Source organism: Pongo abelii, chromosome 6 (genome assembly GCF_028885655.2).
Source record: "Pongo abelii isolate AG06213 chromosome 6, NHGRI_mPonAbe1-v2.0_pri, whole genome shotgun sequence".
In the NCBI taxonomy this organism is placed as follows: Eukaryota; Metazoa; Chordata; class Mammalia; order Primates; family Hominidae; genus Pongo; species Pongo abelii.
Window position 1 is genome coordinate 33,931,957 of NC_071991.2, and position 26,149 is coordinate 33,958,105.

Below are 26,149 nucleotides of genomic sequence, written 5' to 3' on the forward strand. Positions count from 1 at the left end.
TCCCAAGGGTGGCCTCTCTGGGTGAATTCTCCAGTAGCATCAAAGGAGGCTAGAAAGAACTGGCTTTTTTTTTCTTTTTTTTAATTATTATTATACTTTAAGTTTTAGGGTACATGTGCACAATGTGCAGGTTAGTTACATATGTATACATGTGCCATGCTGGTGTGCTGCACCCACTAACTCGTCATTTAGCATTAGGTATATCTACCAATGCTATCCCTCCCCCCTCCCCCCACCCCACAACAGTCCCCAGAGTGTGATGTTCCCCGTCCTGTGTCCATGTGTTCTCATTGTTCAATTCCCACCTATGACTGAGAAGATGTGGTGTTTGGTTTTTTGTTCTTGCCATAGTTTACTGAGAATGATGATTTCCAATTTCATCCATGTCCCTACAAAGGACATGAACTCATCATTTTTTATGGCTGCATAGTATTCCATGGTGTATATGTGCCACATTTTCTTAATCCAGTCTATCATTGTTGGACATTTGGGTTGGTTCCAAGTCTTTGCTATTGTGAATAGAGCTGCAGTAATCATGCAGTGTCTTTATAGCAGCATGATTTATAGTCCTTTGGGTATATACCCAGTAATGGGATGGCTGGGTAGAACTGGCTGTTTGGAGTTTGGCATTTGAAAATGTCAGCCAGTAGCAACTTAAAGGGTGTGGTGCAAAGTAGCAGAAACGGCATTCCCTCACACAGGAACACGTCATAAGACGAGTTCCTGCTTTTGGACCCATGTCCTCACAGGGTCGAGCTTGTGTGTGTCCAGGTTCTTTAATGCCACCAAGTCAGGTCTTCCTTAGAAAGCTGTGTTTACCTGACACAAATAGAGGCAGCCCCAGAGAGAGCAAAGCAGCAGCCAAAGCCGGAGCTCCTGGCAGCCCCCAAACCTCCCACTTTCATGTGGAAGCCCCGCTGTCCTGGGTGCGGGTTCCAGCCCTGGGAAGGGATGGTGTCTGAGGTCTCCTCCAGGTTGAGAGGGTAACTGTGCCCTGCAAGTAACTTAAGCATGTCTGATAACTCATGTCCGTGGGGACTGGGTTTTATTATCATTTCCTTACAGTGTTTGGGGGTGGAGTTTTGCCTCCCCTCAATTTAAATTTTGGCAGGTGGGTTGTTGATGATCTACTCCGACCCTCGACTGCTGAAGATAACATGGCAGCTTTCACATGAGGAGCACTCGCTGGGCAGAGCTGCCTTCACGGGGTGGGGCAGGGGTGTAAAGGCCCACATTGTGGAGGATTGACCAGCAGATTGTGGAGATCCATTTGTCACACAAGGTGGAGATTTGGGCACTCAATTATTTATTTGGCTGCAATTAATATACTCCTCTGTGAGCACACTGCATACTGGCTTCTGCCGTGGCCAGGTGGGATCATTCTCTGTGCCGGAGAAAAGCTGTGGAGCCCCGGGCTGTCCACTCCCTTTCACCTCTCTAGATGCTCCAAACCTGTCACCAGTTATTGGACTAAAAGAACAGAGGATCACAGTAGTAGCATTTGTGTAATTTTTGTGTTTGACAACTGATTTATATCTGTTTACTGGGTAGAGACAGCCTCTTGGTGGGGATTAGAGGGAAAGCAAGTCAGGTCAGACAAAAGTGGACCCCATCTCCCCTGCCTCATGGAAACCCAGGGACCCGCTCCCCATCCTCAGACCACAGGAGGACTGGAGGACACCATGGGCGGTGCACGGTGTGGCCACAGGCTCATCACAGATACACAGGATGTGGTCAGGAGCCTGCAGTGTTCTCATTTTTAAGAAGTCTGTTCACTGTGCTGAGGGTTCTCTGTGGACTGTCGTGTCTGCACGTGCATGGTGATGTTCTCCCTGTTTTGTTTCCTGGAGCTCTTCATTGAGATGAAGGTTTTTACCCAGGATCTGAAAGAACCAGAACTCATGGTAGTTATTAGCCTGCACACCCCGCTGTGGGGTTCTGGAGGGTTGGGGCTGCCCAGGCCGCACCAGGGGCTCCCATTGCCACCAGCACCCACTTCCCAGGAGTGTCTAGTATCTTCCTCATTGGCACCTGCTGTTCCTTAATCACTTCCTGGAGAGTGGATGAGGGTAAATATTGTCATGGAGATAGCTTTGAGCATTGTTTGTATCAATGAGAACATTATTGATGCTCTTTTCTTGTAGCATTGGCATGAGAAAGAGGGCACTTTAGGGATTCTTGTAGGATTGGGTTTTCCTGTGGGTTTATGGTTCAGTGTTAGGGCCCTGCAGCTCATGCTCAGGGTCACGGAGGAATGAACGAGCGTCTTTGGCTGATCAGGCACCTAGGGCTTTGCAAATGTTTTGTTTGAGTTCGGAGACAAAATTTTATTTATTTTAGAGTCTTCCAATTGACCTAGTAACATACTACACCCACTAGGTGATCTGTAATCGCTTGTTAAATTAAATGTGTACTTTTATGCCAGTTTCCTTCCATTTCCTTAACCAAAAAAAAATGCCCACTGTACCAAGTACCTATTGGGAAAAGTGATTTTCTTTTTTTTCTTGTGTTTTATTTTCAGCTTTATTGGGAGTGTACTTGACAGATAGAAGTGGTATATATTGAAGGTGTATAACTTGATATTGATCTACATATGTATTTTTGAAATCACCACAAAGTAGTTAACACATCCTTCACTTTACAGACGTGTGTGTGTGTGTGTGTGTGTGTGTGTGTGTAGTGAGAACACTGAAGGTCGATTCTCTTAGCACATTTCAAGTATACAGTACAGTATTGTCAGCTGCAGTCCTCATGGTGGACATTAGACACCAGATCTCCAGAGCTTACTTGTCCTTCGTGACAGAAACTGTGTGTCTTTGACCACCTCCCTATTGCCCGGCCCCTGCAAGCACTATTCTATTCTCTGCTTCTAGGAGTTCAGCTATTTTAGATTCCACGTATAAGTGAATCAGGTGGTGTGTTTGTCTCTCTGTCTGGCTTTTACTTAGTGTAGTGTCCTCCAGCTTCATCCATGTTGTCACATGTGGCAGGATTTCCTTCTCTTTTAAGGCTGTGTAATACTTCATTGTATATACGTGCCACATTTTCTTTATCCATTCATCCCTTGACAGTCATTTAGGTTACTTCCCCTTCTTGGCTATTGTGAATACTGCTGCAATAGATACTGTGAATAGCGCTGCAGTAGATATGGGAGTGCAGATATCTCTTAAAAATTCGGATTTCATTTTCTTTCTTTTTTTTTTTTTTTGAGACAGAGTCTCGCTCTGTCAACCAGGCTGGAATACAGTGGCGCGATCTCGGCTCAGTGCAATCTTTGCCTCCTGGGTTCAAGCAATTCTCCTGCCTCAGCCTTCCGAGTAGCTGGGATTACAGGCATGTGCCACCACGCCTGGCTAATTTTTGTATTTTTAGTGGAGATGGGGTTTCGCGTTGTTGGCCAGGCTGGTCTTGAACTCTTGACCTCAAGTGATCCGCCCACCTCGGCCTCCCAAAGTGCTAGGATTACAGGTGTGAACCACCGTGCCTGGCCCATTTTCTTTAGAAATATGTACCCAGAACTGGGATTGGTGGGTTATATGGTAATTCTATTTTTAATTTTTTAAAGAACCACCAGACTGTTTTCCATAATGGCTGTACCAATTTACATTCTTGCCAGCAATGTTCAAGGTTTTCCTTTTCTCCACATTCTCACCAACACTTGCTATTTTTTGTCTTTTTGATAAAATTGCCATTCTAACAGGTGTGAGGTGATATTGTGGTTTTGAATTGCACTTTCCTGATGGTGATGTTCAGTATACCTGTTGACCATTTATATGTCTTATTTTGAGAAATATCTATTCAGATCCTTGGCCCATTTTAAGGGGGTTATTTGCTATTGAGTTGTTTGAGTTCTTTATCTATTTTGGATATTAACCCCTTGATTGGATATGTGGCTGTCAAGTATTTTCTCCCATTCCATAGATTGCACTTCTCTCTGTTGACTGTTCCTTTGCTGGACAGAAGCCTTTTAGCTTGATGCAGTCCTATTTGTCTATTTTTGCTTTTGCTCTCTATGCTTTTAGTGTCATATCTGCAAAAAAAAAAAAAAAAAAAAAAACCAGAAAACAAAAACAAACAAAAAACTGCCCAGACCAATGTCATGAAGCTTTTTCCTGTGTTTTCTTCTCATAGTTTTATGGCTTCGAATCTTATATTTAAGTGTTTATAATCTATTTTGAGGTTTTTTTTTGTATATAGAATGAGATAAGGGTCAGATTTCATTTTTCTGCATGTGGATATTCAGTTTTCCTGGCACTATTTATTGAAGAGATGGTCCTTTCCTCATTGTGATTTCTTGGCATCCTTGGCAAAGATCTGCTGACTCTTAATGCATGGATTTATTTTTGGGCTCTCTATTTTGTTCCATTAGTCTACATGTTTGATTTTCTGCAAGTACCATACTGTTTTGTGCACTATAGCTATATAAGATATTTTGAAATCAGGATGTTTGATACCTCCAGGTTTGTTCTTCTTTCTTAAGATACCTTTGAGTATTCAAGATCTTTTGTTGTTCTATATGAATTTTTGGATTGTTTCTTTTCTATTTCTGTAAAGAATGCCAATGGAATTTTGATAGGGATTGCATTGAATCTGTAGATCTTTTTGTGAGATATGGAAATTTTAACAATATTAATTCTTCTAATCCATGAACACAGGACATCTTTACATTTATCTGTGTCTCGTTTGATTTCTTTCATCAATGTATTATAATATTCAGTGTACCAATCTTTCACTTGTTTGGTTAAGTTTATTCCTAAGTATTTTATTATTTATTATTGCTATTTTCCTACTTTCTTAATTTCCTTTTTAAATGGTTTAGGTATAGAAATCCCACTGATTTTTTTGGCTGGGTGTGGTGGCTCATGCCTGTAATCCCAGCACGTTGGGAGGCCAAGGCGGATGGATCATGAGGTCAAGAGATAGAGACCATTCTGGCCAACATGGTGAATCCCTGTCTCTACTAAAAATAAAAAAATTAGCTGGGTGTGGTGGTGTGTGCCTATAGTCCCAGCTACTTGGGAGGCTGAGGCAGCAGAATCGCTTGAACCCGGGAGGCGGAGGTTGCAGTGAGCCGAGATAGCACCATGCACTCCAGCCTGGCAACAGACTGAGACTCTGTCTTTAAAAAAAAAAAAAAAAAAAAAAAAAGCCACTGATTTTTTTGTATTGATTTTATATTAAGCAACTTTAGTTAAATTATTTATTACTTTTAACAGTTTTTTCTTGTTGTTGAGTTTTCAGAGCTTTCTGTGTGTATGATCAAATCACTTGTAACCAGGGATAATTTCAGTTATTTTTTGATGTATGTGCCTTTTATTTATTTTTCTTGTCCAATGCCTCTGGCTAGGACTGCCAGTACTATATTGAATAGAAGTTGTGAGAGCAGACATCCTTGCTTTGTATGGACCTTAAAAGCTTTCAGTTTTTCTCCATTGATTATAATGTTAGCTGTGAGCTTTTTGTATATGGTTTTTATAATGTTAAAGTAAATTCTTTCTCTGCCTTTTTTTGGTGAGAGTTTTAGCATGCATGGATATTGAGTTTTGTCAGATGCTTTTTCTGTTTCCATTGAGATGATTATGTAGTTTCTGTGTTTCTTTGTACTGATGTGTTGTATCACATTGATTAATTTGCAAATGTTGAACCATCCTTGCATCTCAGGGAGAAATCCTACTTAATTGTGGAGTATAATCCTTTAAATGTGCTGTTGAATTTTGTATGCTAGTATTTTATTGAGGATTTCTGCATCCATGTTCGTCAGGGATATTAGCCTATAATGTTCTTTTATTTTGGGATCTTTGTCTGACTTTGGTGTCAGCATGATTCTAGCCTTATAAAATTTGTTTGGAAATATGCCCTCTTTTTCTATTTTTTTGGAAGAGTTTAAAAAGCACTAGTATCAATTATTCCTTGACTGATAGTGTTCTTCATTGAATCGATTTGGTCCTGGACTTTTCTGTTTGTGATGAGATTTAATTGCTAATATAATCTCTTTATTTGTTATTGGTCTCTTCAGGATGTCTGTTTCTCCTTGACTCAATTTTGGTACATGTCGAGGAATTTATCCATTTTTTTCTTTTTTTTAGGGATTTTGCAATTTGTGAGTGTATTTTTGTAATACTGCCTAGTGATCTTTTTTATTCATACTTCTAAGATATTTGTTATAATAGCTCCTCTTTCAGTTTTGAAGTCTTCTCTCTTTTTTTAATATAGCCAAGAGTTTTTTTTTAAAATTTTTCTGTTCTCTATTTCAATTATCTTTGCTGTAATCTTTATTATTAACTTCCTTATGCTAACTTTGGGCTCAGTTTGTTTTTATTCCTGTTCCCTGAAGTGTAAAGTTAGGTTGTTTATTTGAGATCTTCCTCCTCCTCCTCCTCATTATTATTATTGTTGTTATTATTTTTCCAGATGGAGTCTCTCTCTGTCACCCAGGCTGGAGTGCAGTGGTGCGATCTCAGATCACTGCAAGCTCTGCCCTCTAGGTTCAAGCAATTCTCCTGCCTCAGCCTCCCAAGCAGCTGCGATTACAGGCCCGTGCCACCACGCTCGGCTAATTTTTATATTTTTAGTAGAGATGGGGTTTTACTATGTTGGCCAGGCTGGTCTCGAACTCCTGACCTCAAGTGATCCACCTGCCTCGGCCTCCCAAAGTGCTGGGATTACAGGCGTGAGCCACTGCGCCTGGCCCTTCTTTCTTTTTAAATGTAGGATCTTACTGCTATAAACTTCCCTATTAGTATTAGTTTTGTTCTATCCCGTAAGTTTTGACAACTTTTGTTTCCATGTTCATTTGTCTCAAGATATTTTCTAAATTCCCTTTTGATTTCTCCTTTGACTCAGTGGCTGCTCAAGATTGTGTTGTGTAGTTCCCATGTACCGTAGTCCTCCCTCTCTGTGGGGGATTTGCTCTAAAACCACTGGTGGATGCTTGAAACCACAGATCGTACTAAAGTTTATATATACCATGTTTTTTCCTATATATACACATCTATAATAAAATTTAATTATAAATTGGATATAGTAAGAGATTGACAATGAATCAATTTAAAAATAAAATATAACAATTGTAACCATATCATTATAATAGTTATCATACACTGTGGCTATAACTTTTGCAGATTGAGGCACAACTGCAAAAACTAGCATGAATATCTTCACAATTTTAGGGATAGAAGATTCATTTTTGCCATAGATCTTAGCAACCTCAGCGTACTTTTTTTTCTTTCCTTATTAAGTCAAGAACTTTTACCTTTTCACTTAATGGATGCACTTTATGGCTTTTGTTTGGCATCCAAAGAGCCAGCACCATTACTCTTGAGGTCTGAGGCCATTATTAAGTAAAGTAAGGGTGACTGAAACACAGGTACTGCAATACCGTGACAAGCGATCTGATAACGGAGATGGCTATGAAGTGACTGGTAGGCGGGTAGAGTATACAGTGTGAATACATTGGACAAAGGGATGGTTGATGTCCCAGGCAGGATGAGGCAGGATGGTGCAAGATTTCATCACACTGATTAAATTTGTGAGTTGTTCATTTATGAAATTTTCCATTTAATATCTTCAGATGGTGGGTAAAATGATATTACAGAAGGTGAATTCCATGTTTGTGTTTGTTTTCCAAAAAACCAATTTTTGTGTTTTTTTCCCAAAAAAACAATTTTTGTGTTTTTTAACACAAAAATTCCATGATTGTGTTATTGATTGCTAATGTCATTCCATTATGGCTGGAAAAGGCAGTTGGAAGATTTTGATCTTACTAAAATTTTCAGACCTTTTTTGACACCTATCTTGTTATATACCCTGAAGAATGTTCCATATGCTCTTGAGAAGAATCTGTATTCTTCTGATATTAGATGGACATTATATATCTTAGGTCAATTTGGTCTGTAGTGTTGTTCAGTTATTCTATTTTCTTATTGATTGATTTTTCTACCAGAATGATCTATCCATTATAGAGAGTAAAGTTTTGAAGTCTCTTCATATTATTGTATTGTTATTGTATTGCTGTCTCTTTCTCCCTTCAGATTTATGAATGTTTACTTTACATATTTAGATGCTTTCATGTTGGTGGTATAGTATTAATATTGTAACTATTGGGTCTTTCTGTTGAATTGTCCCTTATATCATTATATAATGACATTTGTCACTTGTGACAGTTTTGACTTAAACCCTATTTTATTTAATGACAATATGGCTACCCCACTCTCTTTTCTTTCTTTCTTTCTTTTCTGTTTTTTTTTTTTTTTTGAGACGGAGTCTCACTCTGTCACCCAGGCTGGAGTGCAGTAGTACCATCTCGGCTTACTGCAATCTCTGTCTCCTGGGTTCAAGCAATTCTTCTGCCTCAGCCTCCCGAGTAGCAGGGATTAAAGGCGCCCACCACTATGCCCAGCTAATTTTTGGTATTTTTAGTAGAGATGGGGTTTCACCATGTTGGCCAGGCTGGTCTTGAACTCCTGACATCGTGATCTGCCCGCCTCGGCCTCCCAAAGTGTTGGGATTGCAGGCGTGAGCCACCATGCCCGGCTCCTTTCTTTAACCTTTTTCATGAAATATCATTCTTCATTCTTTATTTTCAACCTCTATGTGTCCTTAAATCTAAAATGAGTCTCTTGTAGACAGCATATAGTTTATTATTATTATTTTATTTGTTCATCTACAGTATTTCTTTTGATTGGAGAGTTTAGTACATTTGAATTTCAAATAATTATTAATAGGTAAGGACTTACTCTTGCCATTTTGTCATTTGTTTTCTACCTTTATTATAGTTCTCTTACTCCTCTTGGTGTCTTCCTTTGTGGTTTGATTATTGTAGCAGTGTACTTTGATTCTTCTCTGTTAATCTTTTTTGCATCTACTGTACATCGTGTGTGTGTATTTGTGTGTGGTTACCATAGAGTTTACACTGAATAACTTATAGTTACAGCAGTCTGTTTGAAGCTGATATCCACTTCACTTCAATCATATACAGGCACTCTACATTTTACTTTCCCCTCCCACAGACACTTTATGTAACTGATGTCAGATTTTATTTTTCTATATTGTATTTCCATTAGCAAATTTCTGTGGCTATATTTATTCTGACAACTTGCCTTCTAATTTGTACACTAGTGTTTAAAGAGATTTATGTATACCATTTCAGTATTACAATATTCTGTGTTTACCTTTAGCAGTGAGATTCATATTTTCATATGCTTTTATGATGCTGTTTATCATCTTTTCATTTCAGCTTGAAAAACTAACTTTAGCAGGTCTCGTGGTGACAAACTTCCTAGTTTTGACAGGCAAAGACTTCTCTCTCCTTCATCCTTAAACTACAGTTTTTCTGGATAAAGTATTCTTGGTTGGCATTTTTTTTCTTCTAGTACTTTGCTATATCATCCCATTATCTCCTGGCCTGCAAGGTTTCTGCTGATAAATCTTACAATGTTTTCCTTGTGTGTGACAAGGTACCTTTCTCTTGCTGCTTTCAAAATTGTCTCTTTGTCTTTTATTTCTGAAAAACTCTTAATATTTGAGACAAACTGTAATGTGTTTCAGAATAGTGCTCTTTTTGTTTAATATATTTGAAGATCTTAGGACTTTATGTCAACTTCCCTCTGTAGAGTTGGGAAGATTTTTGCCATTATTTCTTTAAATAGGCTTTCCACCACTTTGATGGTGTTCTGTAAGTTTCATAGGCTTTCTTCACTTTTTCTTTTTTTTTTTCTTCTAACTGATTAATTTCAAATGGCCAGGCTTCAGATTTACTGATTCTTTTTCCTACACGATCAGGTTTTCTGTTGAAGCTGTTTATTGGGTTTTTCAGTTCAATAATTGTATTCTTCAGCTCCAAGATTTCTGTTTGGTTTCTTCTTAATGCTTCTGTTTCATTATTAAATTTCTGATTTTGTTCATGTATTCATTTCCTAATTTCATTTAGTTTTAAAATCTGTAGTCTTCTGAAGCTCATTGAGCTTCTTTAAGATGGCTGTTTGGATTCCTTTTCAGGTAATTTATGGATCTCCACTTTTCTGGGGTTGGTTACTGGGGTTTTGTTAGTTAACTTTGGTGGTGTTATGTTTACCTTATGCTTTGTGATCCATGTAAACGTGTGTGTGTCTGTGCATTTGAAGGAGCAGACATCTCCAGTCTTTACAGACTGGTTTTGGCAAGTAAGGATCTACTCCTAGCTCACCAGACTGATGTTATTGCCTCTGGTATCTCAGTCAAGCTGAGTTTGGAGCCAGGTAAGTTGGCTGTTTCAGGGTCTGTAGTTGGGACTGAGCTTGGGGAACCTGTCACCAAGGGTATGAATAGACATGTCTCCCAGCAGGCCACAGTGGAGAGGGGCTGAAGCCAGGTCACATGACTACTCAGTATCTGCAGTTGGGTCTGAGGTTAGCGAATATGTTACTGGGGGGGTAGGTTGGGTATGGCCCCTCTCGGGAAATGGAAGAAGGGACTTTTGGAAGCACCACAGCTCTTTGTGGTTGGAGCTGAGTTCATAGGAGGACAGGGATACTTTCAGTCCATAGCTGGTACCAAAGCCTATGAGCCTGCCAGCAGGCTGTGGGCCTGATTTCTCAGTGTATCCCTCCTCAGTCTGGGGCTCTACCAGGGTTTCACAACCTTCTATCTGGATCCCAAAGCTGTTACAAAGGAACTTCTGTCCATGGCAGGCTGCCAAATCATTTTTTCTGTTGGGGTACATGAGCCAGAGACTTCCTTTTCTACTGTCTTACTGATGTCACTTGCACCTGTGTGTTTACCAGTGCCCTGTGAGTTCCCAATCTTCAATTTATTTGGTAACATCTGGAAACCATAATTATGTCCTGCAAGAATTATGCAAGTTACTTATTAAGGAATAGATCAGAGGAAAAAAACCTGTGCCTAACTTCCTGGGAAATTCATAGGAAAAGAGAGTTTAGCTTTAAATAAATAAAAATATTCTTCTAGGAAAATGTAAAAGACATAAATGCAGAGAATCCCAATAAGACACTTCACAAGAAGATCCCTCCTAAGATACATAATCATCAGATTCTCCAAGGTCAAAATAAAAGAAAAAATGTTAAAGGCAGCTAGAGAGAAAAGTCAGGTCATCTGTAAAGGGAAGCCCATGACACTAAAAATGGACCTCTTAGCAGAAACCCTACAAGCCAAAAGAGATTGGGGCCAATATTCAACATCCTTAAAGAAAAGAAATTCCAACCCAGAATTTCATATCTGGACAAACTAAGCTTCATAAGCAAAGGAGAAATAAGATCCGTTTCAAATAAGCAAATGCTGAAGGAATTCCTTACCTCCAGACCTGCCTTACAAGAGCTCCTGAAGCAAGCACTGAATATGGAAAGGAAACACCATTACCAGCTGCTAACACTAAAGTACACAGACTACTGACACTATAAAGCAACCACTAAACAAGTCTGCAAAATAACCAGCTAACATCGTGATAACAGGATCGAATCCACATATATCAATACTAACCTTGAATGTAAATGAGCTAAATGCCCCAATTAAAAGGCACAGCGTAGTAAGCTGGATAAAGAACCAAGACCCATTGGTATGCTGTCTTCAAGAAACCTGTCTTACATGCAGTGACACACATAAGCTCAAAACAAAAGGGGCTGAGAAAAATCTACCAAGCAAATGGAAAACAGAAGAAAGCAGGAGGTGCAATAGTAATTTCAGACACAACAGATTTTAAATCAACAAAGATAAAAAAAGACAAAGAAGGGCATTACATAATGGTAAAGGGTTAAATTCAACAAGAAGACATAACTGTTTTAAATATATATGCACATAAAAAAGGAGCACTCTGACTCATAAAGCAGTTTCTTAATGACCTTCAAAGAAACTTAAACTCCCACACATTAATAGTGGGAGACTTTAACACCCCACTGACAATATTACACCATAAAGACAAAAAATTAACAAAGATATTCAGGACCTGAACTCAGCACTGGATCAGATGGACCTGATAGACAGCTACGGAACTTTTCATCGTAAAACAACAGAATATACATTTTTTCATTGCCACGTGGCATGTACTCTAAAATCGATCGCATAATCAGAAATAAAAGACTCCTCAGCAAATGCAGAACTTAAATAATAACAACCAATCTCTCAGACCACAGAGCAATCAAATTAGAAATCAAGACTAATAAATTCACTCAAAACCATACAATTACCGGGAAATTGAATAATCTGCTCCTGAATTACTTTTGGTTAAATAATGAAAGGAAGGGGGAAATCAAGAAGTTCTTTTAAACTAATGAGAACAAAGATACAACATACCAGAATCTCTGGGACACAGCTAAGGCAGTTTTAAGAGAGAAATTTATAGCAGCAAATGCCTACATCAAAAAGTTAGATCTCAGTTTAACAACCTAACACTACAATTAAAAGACCTAGAGAACCAAGAGAAAACCAACCCTAAAGCTAGCAGAAGACAAGAAATAACCAAAATCAGAGCTGAACTGAAGGAGATTGAGACACAAAAAACTATTCAAAGGATCAGTGAATCCTGGAGCTGTTTTTTTTTTTTTTGAACAAATTAATAAAATAGACTGCTAGTTAGGCTAATAAAGAAGACAAGAGAGGAGATGTATATAAACACAATCAGAAATGGCAAGTGAGGTGTCACCACTGACCCCATAGAAATACAAATAATCATCAAAATATTATGAACACTTCTGTGCACATAAACTAGAAAATCTAGAAGAAATGGATAAATTCCTGGACACACACATACTCTCCCAAGACTGAACCAGAAAGAAATTGAATCTCTGAACAGACCAGTAAAAAGATCTGAAATAGAATCGTAATAAATAGCCTACCAACCAAAAAAAAAAAAAAAAGAAAAGAAAAAGCCCAGGAGCAAACAGATTCACAGCTGAATTCTACCAGATATACAAAGAAGAACTGGTACTATTACTGCTGAAACTGTTCCAAAAATAAATAAATAAATAAATAAATAAATAAATAAATAAGGAGGAGGAACTCCTCTCTAATTAATTCTATGAGGCCAACATCATCCTGATACCAAAAACTGACAGGGACACCACACACAAAAAGAAAACTTTAGGCCACTATCCTTGATGAACATCAGCGCAGAAATCCTCAACAAAATACTGGCAAACTGAATCCAGCAGCACATCAAAATTCTTACCCACCATGATCAAGTAGTCTTTATCCCTGGGATGCAAGGTTGGTTCAACATATGCAAATCAATAAATGTATTTCATCACATAAACAGAACAAAAGACAAACACCACATGATTATCTCAAAAGATGCACAAGAGGCTTTTGATAAAATTCAACATCCCATCATGTTAAAAACTGAATAAACTAGGTATTGAAGAAATATACCTCAAAATAATAAGAGCCATGTATGACAAACCCACAGCCAAGATCATACTGAAAGGGCAAAAGCTGGAAGTATTTTCCTTGAAAACCAGCATAAGACAAGGATACCCCCTCTCACCACTCCTATTCAACATAGTACTGGAAATTTTGACTAGGGCAGTCAGGCAAGAAAAAGAAATAAAGGGCATCTAAATAGGAAGAGAGGAAGTCAAACTATCTCCATTTGCAGATGATATGATCCTATATCTAGAACACCCTATAGTCTTGGCCCTAAAGCTTCTTAAGCTGGGGTAAACAATTTCAGCAAAGTCTCAGGATACAAAATCGATGTACAAAAACCCCTAGCATTCCTATACACCAATAACAGTTAAACTGAGAGCCAAATCAGGAATGCAGTCTCATTCACAATTGCCACAAAAAAATTATAAAATACCTAGGAATGAAGCTAACCAGCAAGGTGAAAGATTTCTACAAGAACTACAAAACACTGCTCAAAGAAATCAGAGATGATACAAACAAATGGAAAGGAAGGATCAATATTGTTAAAAATGGCCATATTGCCCAAAGCAATTTATAGATTTAATGCTATGCCTATTAAACTATCAATGACATTCTTCACAGAACTAGAAAAAACTATTTTAAAATTCACAAAGAACCAAAAAACAAACCCAAATAGCCAAGGCAATCCTAAGCAAAAGAACAAAGCTGGAGGCATCATGCTACTTGACTTAAAACTATACTATAGGGCTACAGTAACGAAAACAGCAGCTACTTGTACAAAAACAGACACATAGGGCAATGGAACAGAATGGAGAACCCAAAAATAAAATCACACACCTACAACTATCTGATCTTTGATGAGGCTGACAAAAACAAGCAATGGGGAAAGAACTCCCTATTCAATAAATGGTGCTGGGAGAACTGGCTAGCCATATGCAGAAGATTGAAACTACGCCCCTTCCACATACCATGTACAAAAGATAACTCAAGATGGATTAAAGACTTAAATTTAAAACAAACTATAAAAACCCTGGAAGACAACCTAGGCAATACCATTCTGGACATAGGAAGAGTCAAAATTTTATGACGAAGACTCCAAAACCAATTGCAACAAAAGCAAAACTTGACAAATGGAACCTAATTAAACTACAGAGCTTCTGCGCAGCAAAAGAAACTATCAACAGAGTAAACAGATAACCTGCAAAATAGGAGAAAATGTTTGCCAACTATGCATCTGACAAAGGTCTAATATCCAGCATCTAAAAGGAAGTTAAACAAATTTACAAGAAAAGAAAACAAAACCCATTAAAAACCTGCACGTTGTGCACATGTACCCTAAAACTTAAAGTATAATTAAAAAAAAAAAAGAAAAAGTGGGCAAAGGACATGAACAGACACTTTTCAAAAGAAGACATACATGAGGCCAACAAACATGAAAGAAAGCTCAACATCACTGCTCATTAGAGAAATGCAAATCAAAACCACAATGAGATACCATCTTACGCCAGTCAGAAGGGCTATCATGAAAAAGTCAAAAAACAACAGATGCTGGTAAGGTTGCAGAGAAAAATGAACACTTACACACTGTTGATGGGATTGTAAATTAGTTCAACCATTGTGGAAGACAGTGTGGCAATTCCTCCAAGACCTAAAAACAGAACTACCATTCAACCCAGCAATCACATTACTGGGTATAAACCCAAAGGAATATAAATCATTCTGTCATAAAGACACATGCATGTGTATGTTCATTGCAGCACTATTCACAATAGCAAAGACATGGAATCAACCTAAAGGCCCATCAATAGTATGTTGGATAAAGAAAATGTAGTACAGATACACCATGGACTACTGTGCATCCATTAAAAAAAAGAACAAGATCATGTCCTTTGTAAAAACATGGATGGAGCTAGAGGTCATTATCCTTAGCAAACTAATGCAGTAACAGAGAACCAAATACTGCATGTTCTCACTTACAGGTGGGAGCTAAATGATGTCAACACACGGACACATAGAGAACAATAACAAACACTGGGGTCTCTCAGGGGATGGAGGGTGGGAGGAGGGAAAGGATCAGAAAAAATAACTAATGGGTACTAGGATTAATACCTGGTTGATAAAATAATCTGTGCAACAAACCCCCATGACACAAGTTTAGCTGTGTAACAAACCTGCACATGTACCCCGAACTTAAAAGTTAAATCAAAAAGATACATTATATTTATAAATAACTGAAAATTTAGTGTCTTGTATGCATGAAAAATATTTGTGCCAACAGACCTTAGATGATTCAACTCAACATACCCTTTGATTTAGCTAAAAATATAACTATTTTCCAAGCTATTAATTATGATTTTTCTCTTTCAATAGTGTTGTTTGTTAGTGCTGAAAATGTTAACATATTGCTCTACAACCATGCAGAAGGAATTAATGAGCTTCTGTTGTCTTTTTTCTTAAGCATATCTAATTTGCTCATTCATCCACTTGTTCTACCCTTATTTAGCCAGGCAAAAGAGAGAGTGCAGTCATTCCTAATAATCATGATTTGTTTTCCTTTTTTCAGCCATGCAATGATGGACCTACTGGTTGAACTTTGCCTTCAGAACCACCTGAATCCATCCCACCACGCCCTTGAAATTCGGTCTTCAGAAACCCAACAACCTTTGAGTTTTAAGCCAAATACTTTGATTGGGACCCTGAATGTGCATACTGTGTTTCTGAAAGAAAAAGTTCCTGAAGAGAAGGTTAAGCCTGGTCCCCCTAAGGTGCCTGAGGTTAGTACGTACCTACATGGAGATATCTGTGTCTGAATGTGTGGCAGGTCCTGAGTAGGGGCCAGTGTGGCTTTTCTTATCGAAGTACAGTGCAGAGAGCTGTGGCTGAGGCTGCTACTTTTATGCCAGGCAAAGCTAGGCACTAAACAGAGTTTGTTTTAGGAGACAAAATGTACAGAATTGAATAATGTTTATTGTTGTAACATTGCTTCTTTATATATTATAGAAGAGGAATTGATCTACAGTGGAGCTATCCATTAGACCTTCATTCAAAGAGGGACATGGTCTTTAATTCTGTACTTTCTAATATGATAGCCACTGGCTGCGTGCAGCTTTTTTTAAAATTTGGTATGTTTATTATAACTTAAATATCTAAAATATTCATGTAGATTTTTCTTTTTTCATTTTAATTGACACAGCTTTTGAACACTTGAAATGTGGCTGGTGTGATTGAGAAACTGAATTTTTAATTTAATTTTAACTTTAAATTTAAATTGCCACTAGCTAATGGCTACTTGATTGGACAGTGTAGTTCTAGAATTCTTCTTGACTCAGGAAGCGTTTGGTATCCATAGAGGATTAAACATCTTCCCAGAGGAAGAGAAAAAAAAGGGAAAAAAAATTTTTTTTGAAAAACTTATGTCAGAAATATTTATTCATTGCATTTGGAGAATATCTTATATACATAGCTGTATTCCAGGCTTTTGTTTATTAATTAAAATTAATTCTAGTAGCTTATTATATACTTTTATTGTTTTTGTTGTTGTTGTTTTGAGACGGAGCTACACTCTTGTTGCCCAGGCTGGAGTGCAGTGGTGTGATCTTGGCTCACTGCTACCTCTGCCTCCCAAATTCAAGCAGTTCTTCTGCCTCAGCCTCCTGAGTAGCTGGGACTACAGGTGCATGCCACCACACCCGGCTAATTTGTGTATTTGGTAGAGACAAGGTTTCACCATGTTGGCCAGTCTGGTCTTGAACTCCTGACCTCAGGTGATCCACCCGCCTCAGCCTCCCAAAGTGCTGGGATTACAGGCCTGAGCCACCATACCCAGCTTTATTGTACTTCTAAATAAGGCTTTGATATTAATCCCTTAGCTCAAACTAAAAGCAATGTTACTTTCAGATTCTTAGCAGATCTTCTAAATTTTCCTGCTTTTAAAAATGGCAATGCAGCCAACATTAATCTCCTATTAATTTCTAGGATTGATTGGTTAGTGCATTCTCACTGTTACTCTAGAACACTCTGACCAGAGATTTCCCCTTATTCCTCAAGTAAACAGTGTTTGAGGCACAGCATCTCTGTATATACCCTGCGTCTTCCCTTGACTTCCTGTTTCTCAGGGCAGGTGAGCCCAGGCGTCTGTGTGATTCCACTTGTTAGGGCAGGAGAGGACCAGTAAAGGAGCAGTAGGTTCCGTCTTTTCTCCCAAAATGCATTGTTTATCCCAGCCACTGGGCCCTGGTACGCAGGCTGGAAGAGAGCATGAGGCCTTCCTTTGCTGCTCTTTTGTTCAATCTACATTTACTGTGTCCAGCTCTGCAGTGTCTTAGCACAATTAGGGTGATCAGTAAAAGCGGAAGAAAAATGATCAGTAAAAGTGGGAGAAAAATGACTACTACTTTATCTGCAGTCATTTAGAATTAGCATTAGTCAACTGAGTGTTTTTCTTCCTGATTATTATATGCCTGGTATTTTTAAAAATACATTTCTAGCTTAAATACGTGTGTGTAGTGTGTATACATAAATACATGTAAGTCTGTGTACACACTGTATATGTTTCATATATGTGTGTATATAGTACATGTATGCAGTATATATGTATTCATATATATAATCTATGTACATATATAGATATTCCTATATTTATGTGGATGTTTTGACTCCTTAAAACTTTGATGTCATGTTTTTGGAGGGTTTTTCTTTAAATTATTCATACTACTTCCAAACTATTTTCTTTAGAAAATGCATGTAAGTGCCATGTGTTCACATCTGGCCAGAACCCTTGGAAGACAGTAAAGTATACGTGTTGGATTTTAAATGTAGTCTTCCCTGATGTTTATTTTGCTGTGTTGTTAGCAGATTGTTCACTAGCAAGAGATTCTAAGCGAAATTTATTATTCTAGACATTTGTTTTTCAGTATTCATTATGCTGTTTTCCCCCATGACTCACTCAATTTGTGGAAGAAGGATTCAGGCTACACACAATCCTGCCACACCCAATTGTCGAATTGACACAAGAGTTGAAGGCTTGTGGGAGGATATCTTACTGAATTCTTTTTGCCCGTGTGTTCTTCCAGAAATCTGTGCGTTTGGTCGTGAATTACCTGCGGACACAAAAAGCTGTTGTGCGTGTGAGCCCTGAGGTTCCTCTCCAGAATATTCTGCCAGTCATTTGTGCAAAGTGTGAGGTCAGCCCAGAGCACGTGGTTCTTCTCAGGGACAACATTGCCGGAGAAGAGCTGGAGCTGTCCAAGTCCTTGAACGAGCTCGGGATAAAGGAGCTCTATGCGTGGGACAACAGAAGAGGTGAGGCCCCGCTGCATCTCACGCACCTGCCCGTAATCACACGGATGCGCGGCATGCACATGTCCCCTGTCGGCTCTCCCCAGCACTCTCGGTAGCACCAGGGAGAGATGGGTACATGCAGTTCCAGGCAAGTCAAGTTGAAGAAGGCAAAAAAGAAATTTGGCCTGTTTTCATTCCTCTGGATTGAGCTGTGCCTCCTTTCTCCCAGCCCTGAACATGTCCTTTATCCTTTGTCTCCCTGCGAACTTCCATGACATAAGTAAAAGGGGAAAAGGTGAGGCGAGATTAGAGCTTATGCTCTGAAGTAACTACTCCAAACCATCTATAATACTTTCTTGTGGGTTGGTGGCTCACACTTGTAATCCTGGCACTTTGAGAGGCTGAGGCAGGAGGATGGCTTGGGCTCAGGAGTTCAAGACCAGCCTGGACAAAATAGTGAGACCCCCATCTCTACAAAAAAATTTAAAAATTAGTCAGATGTGGTGGTGCGTCCCCATTCCTGTAGTCCCATCTACTGGAGAGGCTGAGGCTGGAGGATTGGTTGAACCCAGGAGGTTGAAGCTGCACTGAGCTATGATTGCACCATTGCCCTCAGCCTAGGTGACAGAGTGAGACCCTGTCTCTTTAAAAAAAAAAAAAAAATTATCTTGATTTTCTTTTTCAGTTGCCATTAGCTGCTGTTTTTCAAACATTGCTCATGTCTAAAACCAGTGGCAGAAATGCATTTAGCTGTTCTCTAAAACTGAACAATTACAGTGCGTGAGATCCATTCCTGAAGATAACTTTAGGGCCACTTTAGGCCTCCTCACCATGTTGCCAGTGTCACCCTGCTCATCGTGTGAATCTGGCTCTTAGTATGAGGCCACAGTTAGAGCCACTGGTGAGAGTGGCAGCCCAGAGGCCTTGCTGGTGCAGAGACTGTTATGTTGTGTAAGCACATGTTTCTGATTGATATAGAGTGCTAACTGCTACTGTCAGGCCAAAGGAAATGTTATATTCCTTGACCTTAGAATGATCAAAATGAACTTCGTAAAAGTTGCTCTTCTAATGAGCCTCATTTGATGTCTGTTGTCTCTGTTTCATTATTCCACAAATATTGAATAGGTTGAGTTTAAAAAATATATACATATTCAAGTTTTTCCTGTTTTTCTATGACTTTTTTTCTAATTTTTTCCAACAAAAATGTATTTTTTCTTTTTCTTTTTTTTTTTTTGAGTTGGAGTTTCACTCTTATAGCCCAGGCTGTAGTGCAATGGTGCAATATCAGCTCACTGCAACCTCCACCTCCCAAGTTCAAGTGATTCTCCTGCCTCAGCCTCCTGAATAGCTGAGATTACAGGCACCTCCCACCATGCCCAGCTAATTTTTGTATTTTTAGTAGAGACGGGGTTTCACCACGTTCGCCAGGCTGGTCTCGAACTCCTGACCTCAGGTGATCCGCCCGCCTTGGCCTCCCAAAATGCTGGGATTACAGGCCTGAGCCACTGTGCCTGGCCATATTTTTTCTTAATACCAAGTTTATTGTGAAATCCATGATCATAGTGGAATCTCTGTCCAGCCTTCCTCTCCCCGCCAAGTCCGCCCTTGTCTTCCTGGGTATCTGGCATCTAGATCTGATCTGACATTCAAGAGAGGGTTTTGGCTCAATTGTATAAGATACATGGACTATTTATTTCTTCAAAAAAAGTACTCTGACATTTGAGAATAATACATCTTGTGTTTTATCCAGTGTCTTTTTTAAAACACAGACAGAAATATTCTCAGCATCCCTGTAAAGGCCTGGTGGCACTGAGTATATCAGCGCTATTTAAATTTGGTTTACATGACTCTTTGGAAACAGCTTCCATTTGTTAAGATAAAAAGAAAAATAAAAGGAAAACTGTTTCACATTCAGGTATCTGAAATAAAAAGGCTTACAAGTGTTTCTGTTACATGCCACCACTTGGTTGTATCTTGAAAGGTAGATGTTGAACCTGGCACTTGGGAGAAGTGATATAAAACCTGCCTGTCCGTGAAGGAGAGGACGCAGGATAGCCCATGGTCATTGAGAATGTAAGAGTTGAAGTGTTCATGTGGTCAGGGGCCCAGAGCATCTCTTCTGATCCTCATATGGGACAGAGCAGAACATGCTAGTGCGGTCAGCTTGGCCATTCAGATTTGGAAGCACTTCTGCCCTTGGTTGGAACTAGCTGCTCCCAAACCTCCAAGTCCCCCTCTCTACTCCTTTGGACATTTTGGCCCTTTCCACCCCACCCCCAAGGCACCACGCGCTTCCCCACCATGGGGGCTCTGCTGCAGCCTTGTGGCCAGCACCCCTTTCATCTGGACCATGCCCGTGCCATGCCAGCTGTGACATTTGATTACCATCCCTGCCAAATGCCTGCCTCCTGCTCACTGTCAAATATTTGAAAAGAAAAGACACTTGTCCAGAGGCCATCACCGAGGCTCCCTTTCTCCCCTGCAACCGCCCTGGGCAGGCCTGCTGGGTGCTGCTGGAGGAGCTTTTGCTTTCACTCTTGGTATGCACTTGGAGGGGACAGACATCCACTCCTGAACCCTACCACTGCTGGAGAACAGAAGGGCAGCTGGCAGGAGGTGAGCCATTGCTAGGCAGAGGCCTGCCCTCTCCTGGAATCCCTGGTGGGAGCATCTTGATAAAGCCACGGGCTCTGCTGCCTCCTGCGTCCTCAGCAGTGCTTAGCAGGCTATGCAGCTGCAGCCCCGAGAGGGCCAGCCCAGAGAGGCAAGCTGACCCAGCAAGAGACCTTCTCACTGCTGCAGCAGGACAGCCCCCCTCTGAGGCTTGTGAGGGCCAAGGCCTGGGTCAGGGACTCCCACACATCTCAAAGCTGGAACTCACTCTCTCATTGCCTGCCTTTTCCAGTTCGTCTGAGCAAAACTCAGTCCGAGCCTTCCCTGAGCTGTCAAGGTACAGTGAACCTGGGGCTTCCCGCTCCCCCTGTGAGGCTGCACTATGCATGGCTCTGGGGTCAGAGCTGCACAGAGGTGATGTTTTTGTGCCAGACTTCAAGGAATGGAAGTTTGGCTTGGGGCCCTTCTGAAGGTGCATGCCAGGCTGACATGAGATTTTGGTTTGGTTTCTTGATTCCCTGGTTGGTTCAGATAAGAATGCTTCTTAGGAGAATTTGCTGTGTGGCTCTAATTGATGAGAAATGAGGGAGGCTGTTACAGAAAACAAATTCTGTTGCCCAGTAATTCAGGGCAGAGCAGAAGTGGTGTGTGCAGGAAAGGCACCCTTTTCTTTTCACCTCTGCCTGCCCATGCTTACCTGCCCCTGAAGGCCATCCTGCATGCTACAGAATTTGGGACAGTATGGATTTTAAAATTTAACCTTTTCTGTCATAGACAAGTATGCAAATGATTAGTCCGGATTTTGCATTTATTCCGACATCTATTTAAGTTTCTCTCATAGAGATATTTCTGTACAGAAAGAGATATTTCTATACAGAAAGAGATGTTTATATGTATATATAGACAGATATAGAGATACATATGTGTGTGTGTATATATATATATATATACTTAAACATATACATATATGTATATACATATGTAGAATGCCCATCATACATTTGCAGATGTTGACCTGGTCCCCCCCTTCCATTTACTGCTTACTGGCCTTGTTCTGGTCACTGAGTCTCCTCCTCTAGACAAGTGAGTGGTGTGGACTTGTTGGTCTTTAAGGGTCCTTCCTCCTTCTCTGCCACTCTGCAATTCATCTTTAACATTTTTCAAATCATTGTAATGCTTCAGAAAGTAAAACTTTCTTGCAGATGAAGTGTGAGTTCCCAGACTTTTCTTAATATTTAATTACGTGTAAATTAGAGTAAATTCAAACAAAATAAATGCCACCCTCAGCTTATCATACCATAGGCACCATGGGTTCTAGAGCTCACTTGCGTGTGTTCGAGGGCTGGCTACGCATCAGTTGTTCATTGTTGCTCTGCTTTATAGCTGGGCAGCCTCTGGAAATTTTGGCTGATGGGAACACTGAGTTCTCCTATTTTTCTCCCAAACCAATTCTTCTTCAGTGTCTGCCAAGCCTCGGAGGCCTCATAGGAGGCCCCTATCAGTCAGTGACTGAGACCAAAGCCTCACCTCTAAAAATAGACCATCAGTGTTAGGCGCAGCTCAGCACTGTGAGTCACAGGCCCCTGGTGCCTCCAGACAGCTGCAGACTGTAGCTGCATGAGAAAGTGTGTCTCCCACTATTGAGGGGCAGTTCTGGTGCCGGGGCTGTCCTGGACCCTTCGTCAGGGAGCCGACCTCAGTCCTTAGAGGTGATGATCAGCCACTGTCCTCATTCAAGAAGAGAAACAACAGGCTAGATTTCATTGCAGTTTTCTAATGCAGTCTGTCCTTTCTGTGGTCAGTGTAATACAGCTTGTGTACCAGGAACATGCTCTACTTCTCGATTATCAGTGGGATACTATGATGCCATCTGTTTCAACATAGACAATTTCTCAACTTACGATTTTTCAGTTTTACCATGGCGTGAAAGTGCTACGCATTCAGTACGCTCCTGGACTTATGATGGGGTCACGTCTGCATAAAGCCATCGTGAACTGAAAGCGTAACCCCATCGTCAGTTTGTGAGCATCCATTGGTCCATGTCACATACCACTGAATTCTAGAAACATCCTTGGTTATAAACATACATATTAAAGCATTTAATAGTTTAGATGCAGACTTAACTGTGTGCTCTGTTTTCCTCTTTATAGCTCTGTACCTAATAGACGGCTTGCTGCAACTAACTTTGCAGCGCATTTGCACTCATGCATTGGTGCTGCTGCACCATGTTGCAGCGGGCCCTCTGGTTTGGGTACTGTGCGATGTGGAGCCTGCTCGGTGCCTCCGCTAGAGCCTCCTGCATGTAACCAAGTGTCCTGGCCCTGCCCTGGTGGCTAGGATGTGCACCTTTGCTCCTACAGAGTGATATCAGGAGCGTGTGTGCTGGGTTTTTGCTTTGCTGTGTGGACACTATCAGTGTTCATGCCTGTGTTATTAATGCACTGACTGCTGTGTGTGTTCTCTAACTCAAATGTGAAATCGTATATTAGCAGATCAAGAAGTTAATTGAGGGTTACTTGGTTTGCATTAATAGTCTGATGGCAGAATTTGTAAAATCCCAGTCCATGATTCTGCCACCAATGGTCTAGAGCTCTTGCTATCAGTTGGCAGTGATATGGGAAAAATCATTTTTCTATCCTCCAGGAACATCTCCACTTTCCTTCCTCTTGTCATATCTGTATGCCCTGGCAGAGAAGAATGGAATGAAGTAATGACAAAGGCCTTTCCTGAGCAAATCATGACACTAGTGAGCAGTGTGCTGAGCTGTGTGAGTGCCGTCCTGCGTGCTTAGCACACTCACCCTCAACCTGCAGATGAAGCTGCTGAGGCTTGGAGAAGCTAAGTGGTTTTCCAAAGTGTGCCTCACACATGGGCGCTCTTAATCTCTCAGCACCACTCCCCAGGCGTGTTCTCCAGACCCTCAGCTTAAGCCTCCTTAGGGGCTAGTTTGACTGTGTAGTGCTGGGCCCTGCACCCAGCGTTTCTTATTCTGGGGGTCTGGAGTGGGCCCAAGCATTCACATCTCTCATAAGTTCCCAGCGATGCTGATGCTGCAGGTTCCATCTCGCTTTGGGATCCATGTCCCATGGCTGTCTTGTCAGCTGACAGACACATCTGGGCTTCAGTGTGCCTGTCTGGAATTTGGAAGGGTCCAACCTGGCTCTAGAATCCTGATGAAGAAAAATTCAAGAGGGGTTGAGGATTTAGAGCTTCAGGAAAAAGAAAGAAGAAAACAATTTCCCCCCTAGAGAATGTAATTTGAAAGGAAAACATTCTGGATGCAGTAGAGGAAGGAAAATCTGGAAAGGTGGTTCCTGGGAGATTTGATGCAGTTGTTTCAGATACCACCTGGGGAGCCCATAGCTGTTACTCCATTTTCTGGAAGTGAGCAGGAAAGCTGCTGATTTATTTCATTTAGTTAAAGTTTGTACCTCACTCATAATTCTTAAAGCAGGTGTATTGCACTGATGTCACAGTCTTAGAGCTGTGCTGATTTGGCAGCCACAGGCCTCATGTGGCTCTTGCATGTGCCCAGTCCACACTGAGATGTGCTGTAAGCCTAAAGGCCTGCTGGATTTTGAAGACTTAGCACCAAAACCAATGTAAAATATCTCGTCAATACTTTTTATATGGACTGCATGATAGAATGATAATATTTTAGATGTGTTGGATTAAATGAAATTGTTACAATTAATTTTACTTGGTTCTTTTTAATGTAGCTACTAGAAAATGTAAAATTACATGTGTGGTCTGGTTTAGCTTTCTGTTGGACAGCTCTGCCCTAGAACTTTATATATTTTGTCATTCTCCAAAAGGGCACAACCACACCCAGAGAAAATGCCTCCATCATCCCTAAAAGACTGTGTAAGAACCTGTAGTGATTTCCCAAATGGGCGTGAGGCCTTGAGGTGGCTCAGACAGCTTTGAAAGAAATAGTTGATGGTTTTCCCTCTCTTACAAGAACTAAAAGTTTAAGAGTAGAGGATTCACTTATTAAGATTTTTTAAGTGAAGTATTTAATCTCTTGTTTCAGATGCTGAAAAATAACTTAGTGCTTTTTTTTTCCAGAAACCTTTAGGAAATCATCACTTGGCAATGATGAGACAGATAAAGAGAAGAAAAAATTTCTGGGATTTTTCAAAGTTAATAAAAGAAGCAATAGTAAGGTAATGGATTAAATACACATATGATTTTGTATCATGTGAAAAAATAATCTCTTGAAATACATGCATTCAACCTGTCCTGGAACTTTTCTAAATAATTCTATTTAAGAATACTAATTCCTTCAGGTAAAAGAGAGCTTATTAGTATGCACTGGAATGACGGGCTGTGCTTCCACACTTCATTCCAAAAGGAGTACTCTTGGGTGATGGTGGTTTATTCACTAGGGGGACAGGAAGCCTGTGGACTCCTAATGACCAGGGCCATGAGCCCTTCTGCCTGTGGGTGTTCCGGTACATCCACAGAACTCTGCCTGTGGCTGAAACTCAGTAAATCTTGTTTAGATTAATGAATGAGTGAATGGATGTTATAGTTAAGTGTAAATAGCAAATATTGCTATCAGTGAACTGTAGCTTATGCCTTGTGGCAGAGAAGAGTATCAGTCATTGAACTTGTCTTCTTGCTAGTAATTTTTAGATGTTCTTTGGTCCTCCTGATATGATCTGGGAATATACTATGTGATAAGTTAATTTTATTGGTTTTGTTGGTGTTTATGAAACACATCTCAAAGTCATATTTTGGATACAATATTCTAGAGTAATTAAGTCATAGTACCCAGAATAAAAATTAAGATTTTTATAATTAATTATAAGATTATCAAACCCATAAATGCCTTCTGACTACCAAGAAAAGAAAATGCTCATTATCCATATTTATATTTGCTTTACAAGTATATTTTACT

At 40.1% G+C, this 26,149-nt stretch overlaps 1 protein-coding gene across 4 annotated transcripts in view; it reads left to right on the forward strand.

Moving 5' to 3' along the window:
- COBL (cordon-bleu WH2 repeat protein) overlaps window positions 1-26,149 on the forward strand; it is a 298,657-nt gene that overhangs the window by 106,030 nt on the left and 166,478 nt on the right. For all 4 annotated transcript variants that reach the window (XM_054559166.2, XM_054559167.2, XM_024250351.3 and 1 more), the window contains exons 3-5: window positions 15,917-16,127; window positions 18,426-18,654; window positions 25,315-25,412. In XM_054559166.2, coding sequence (XP_054415141.1) covers window positions 15,917-16,127; window positions 18,426-18,654; window positions 25,315-25,412 — 538 coding nt within the window. The remainder of the gene's footprint in view (window positions 1-15,916; window positions 16,128-18,425; window positions 18,655-25,314; window positions 25,413-26,149) is intronic.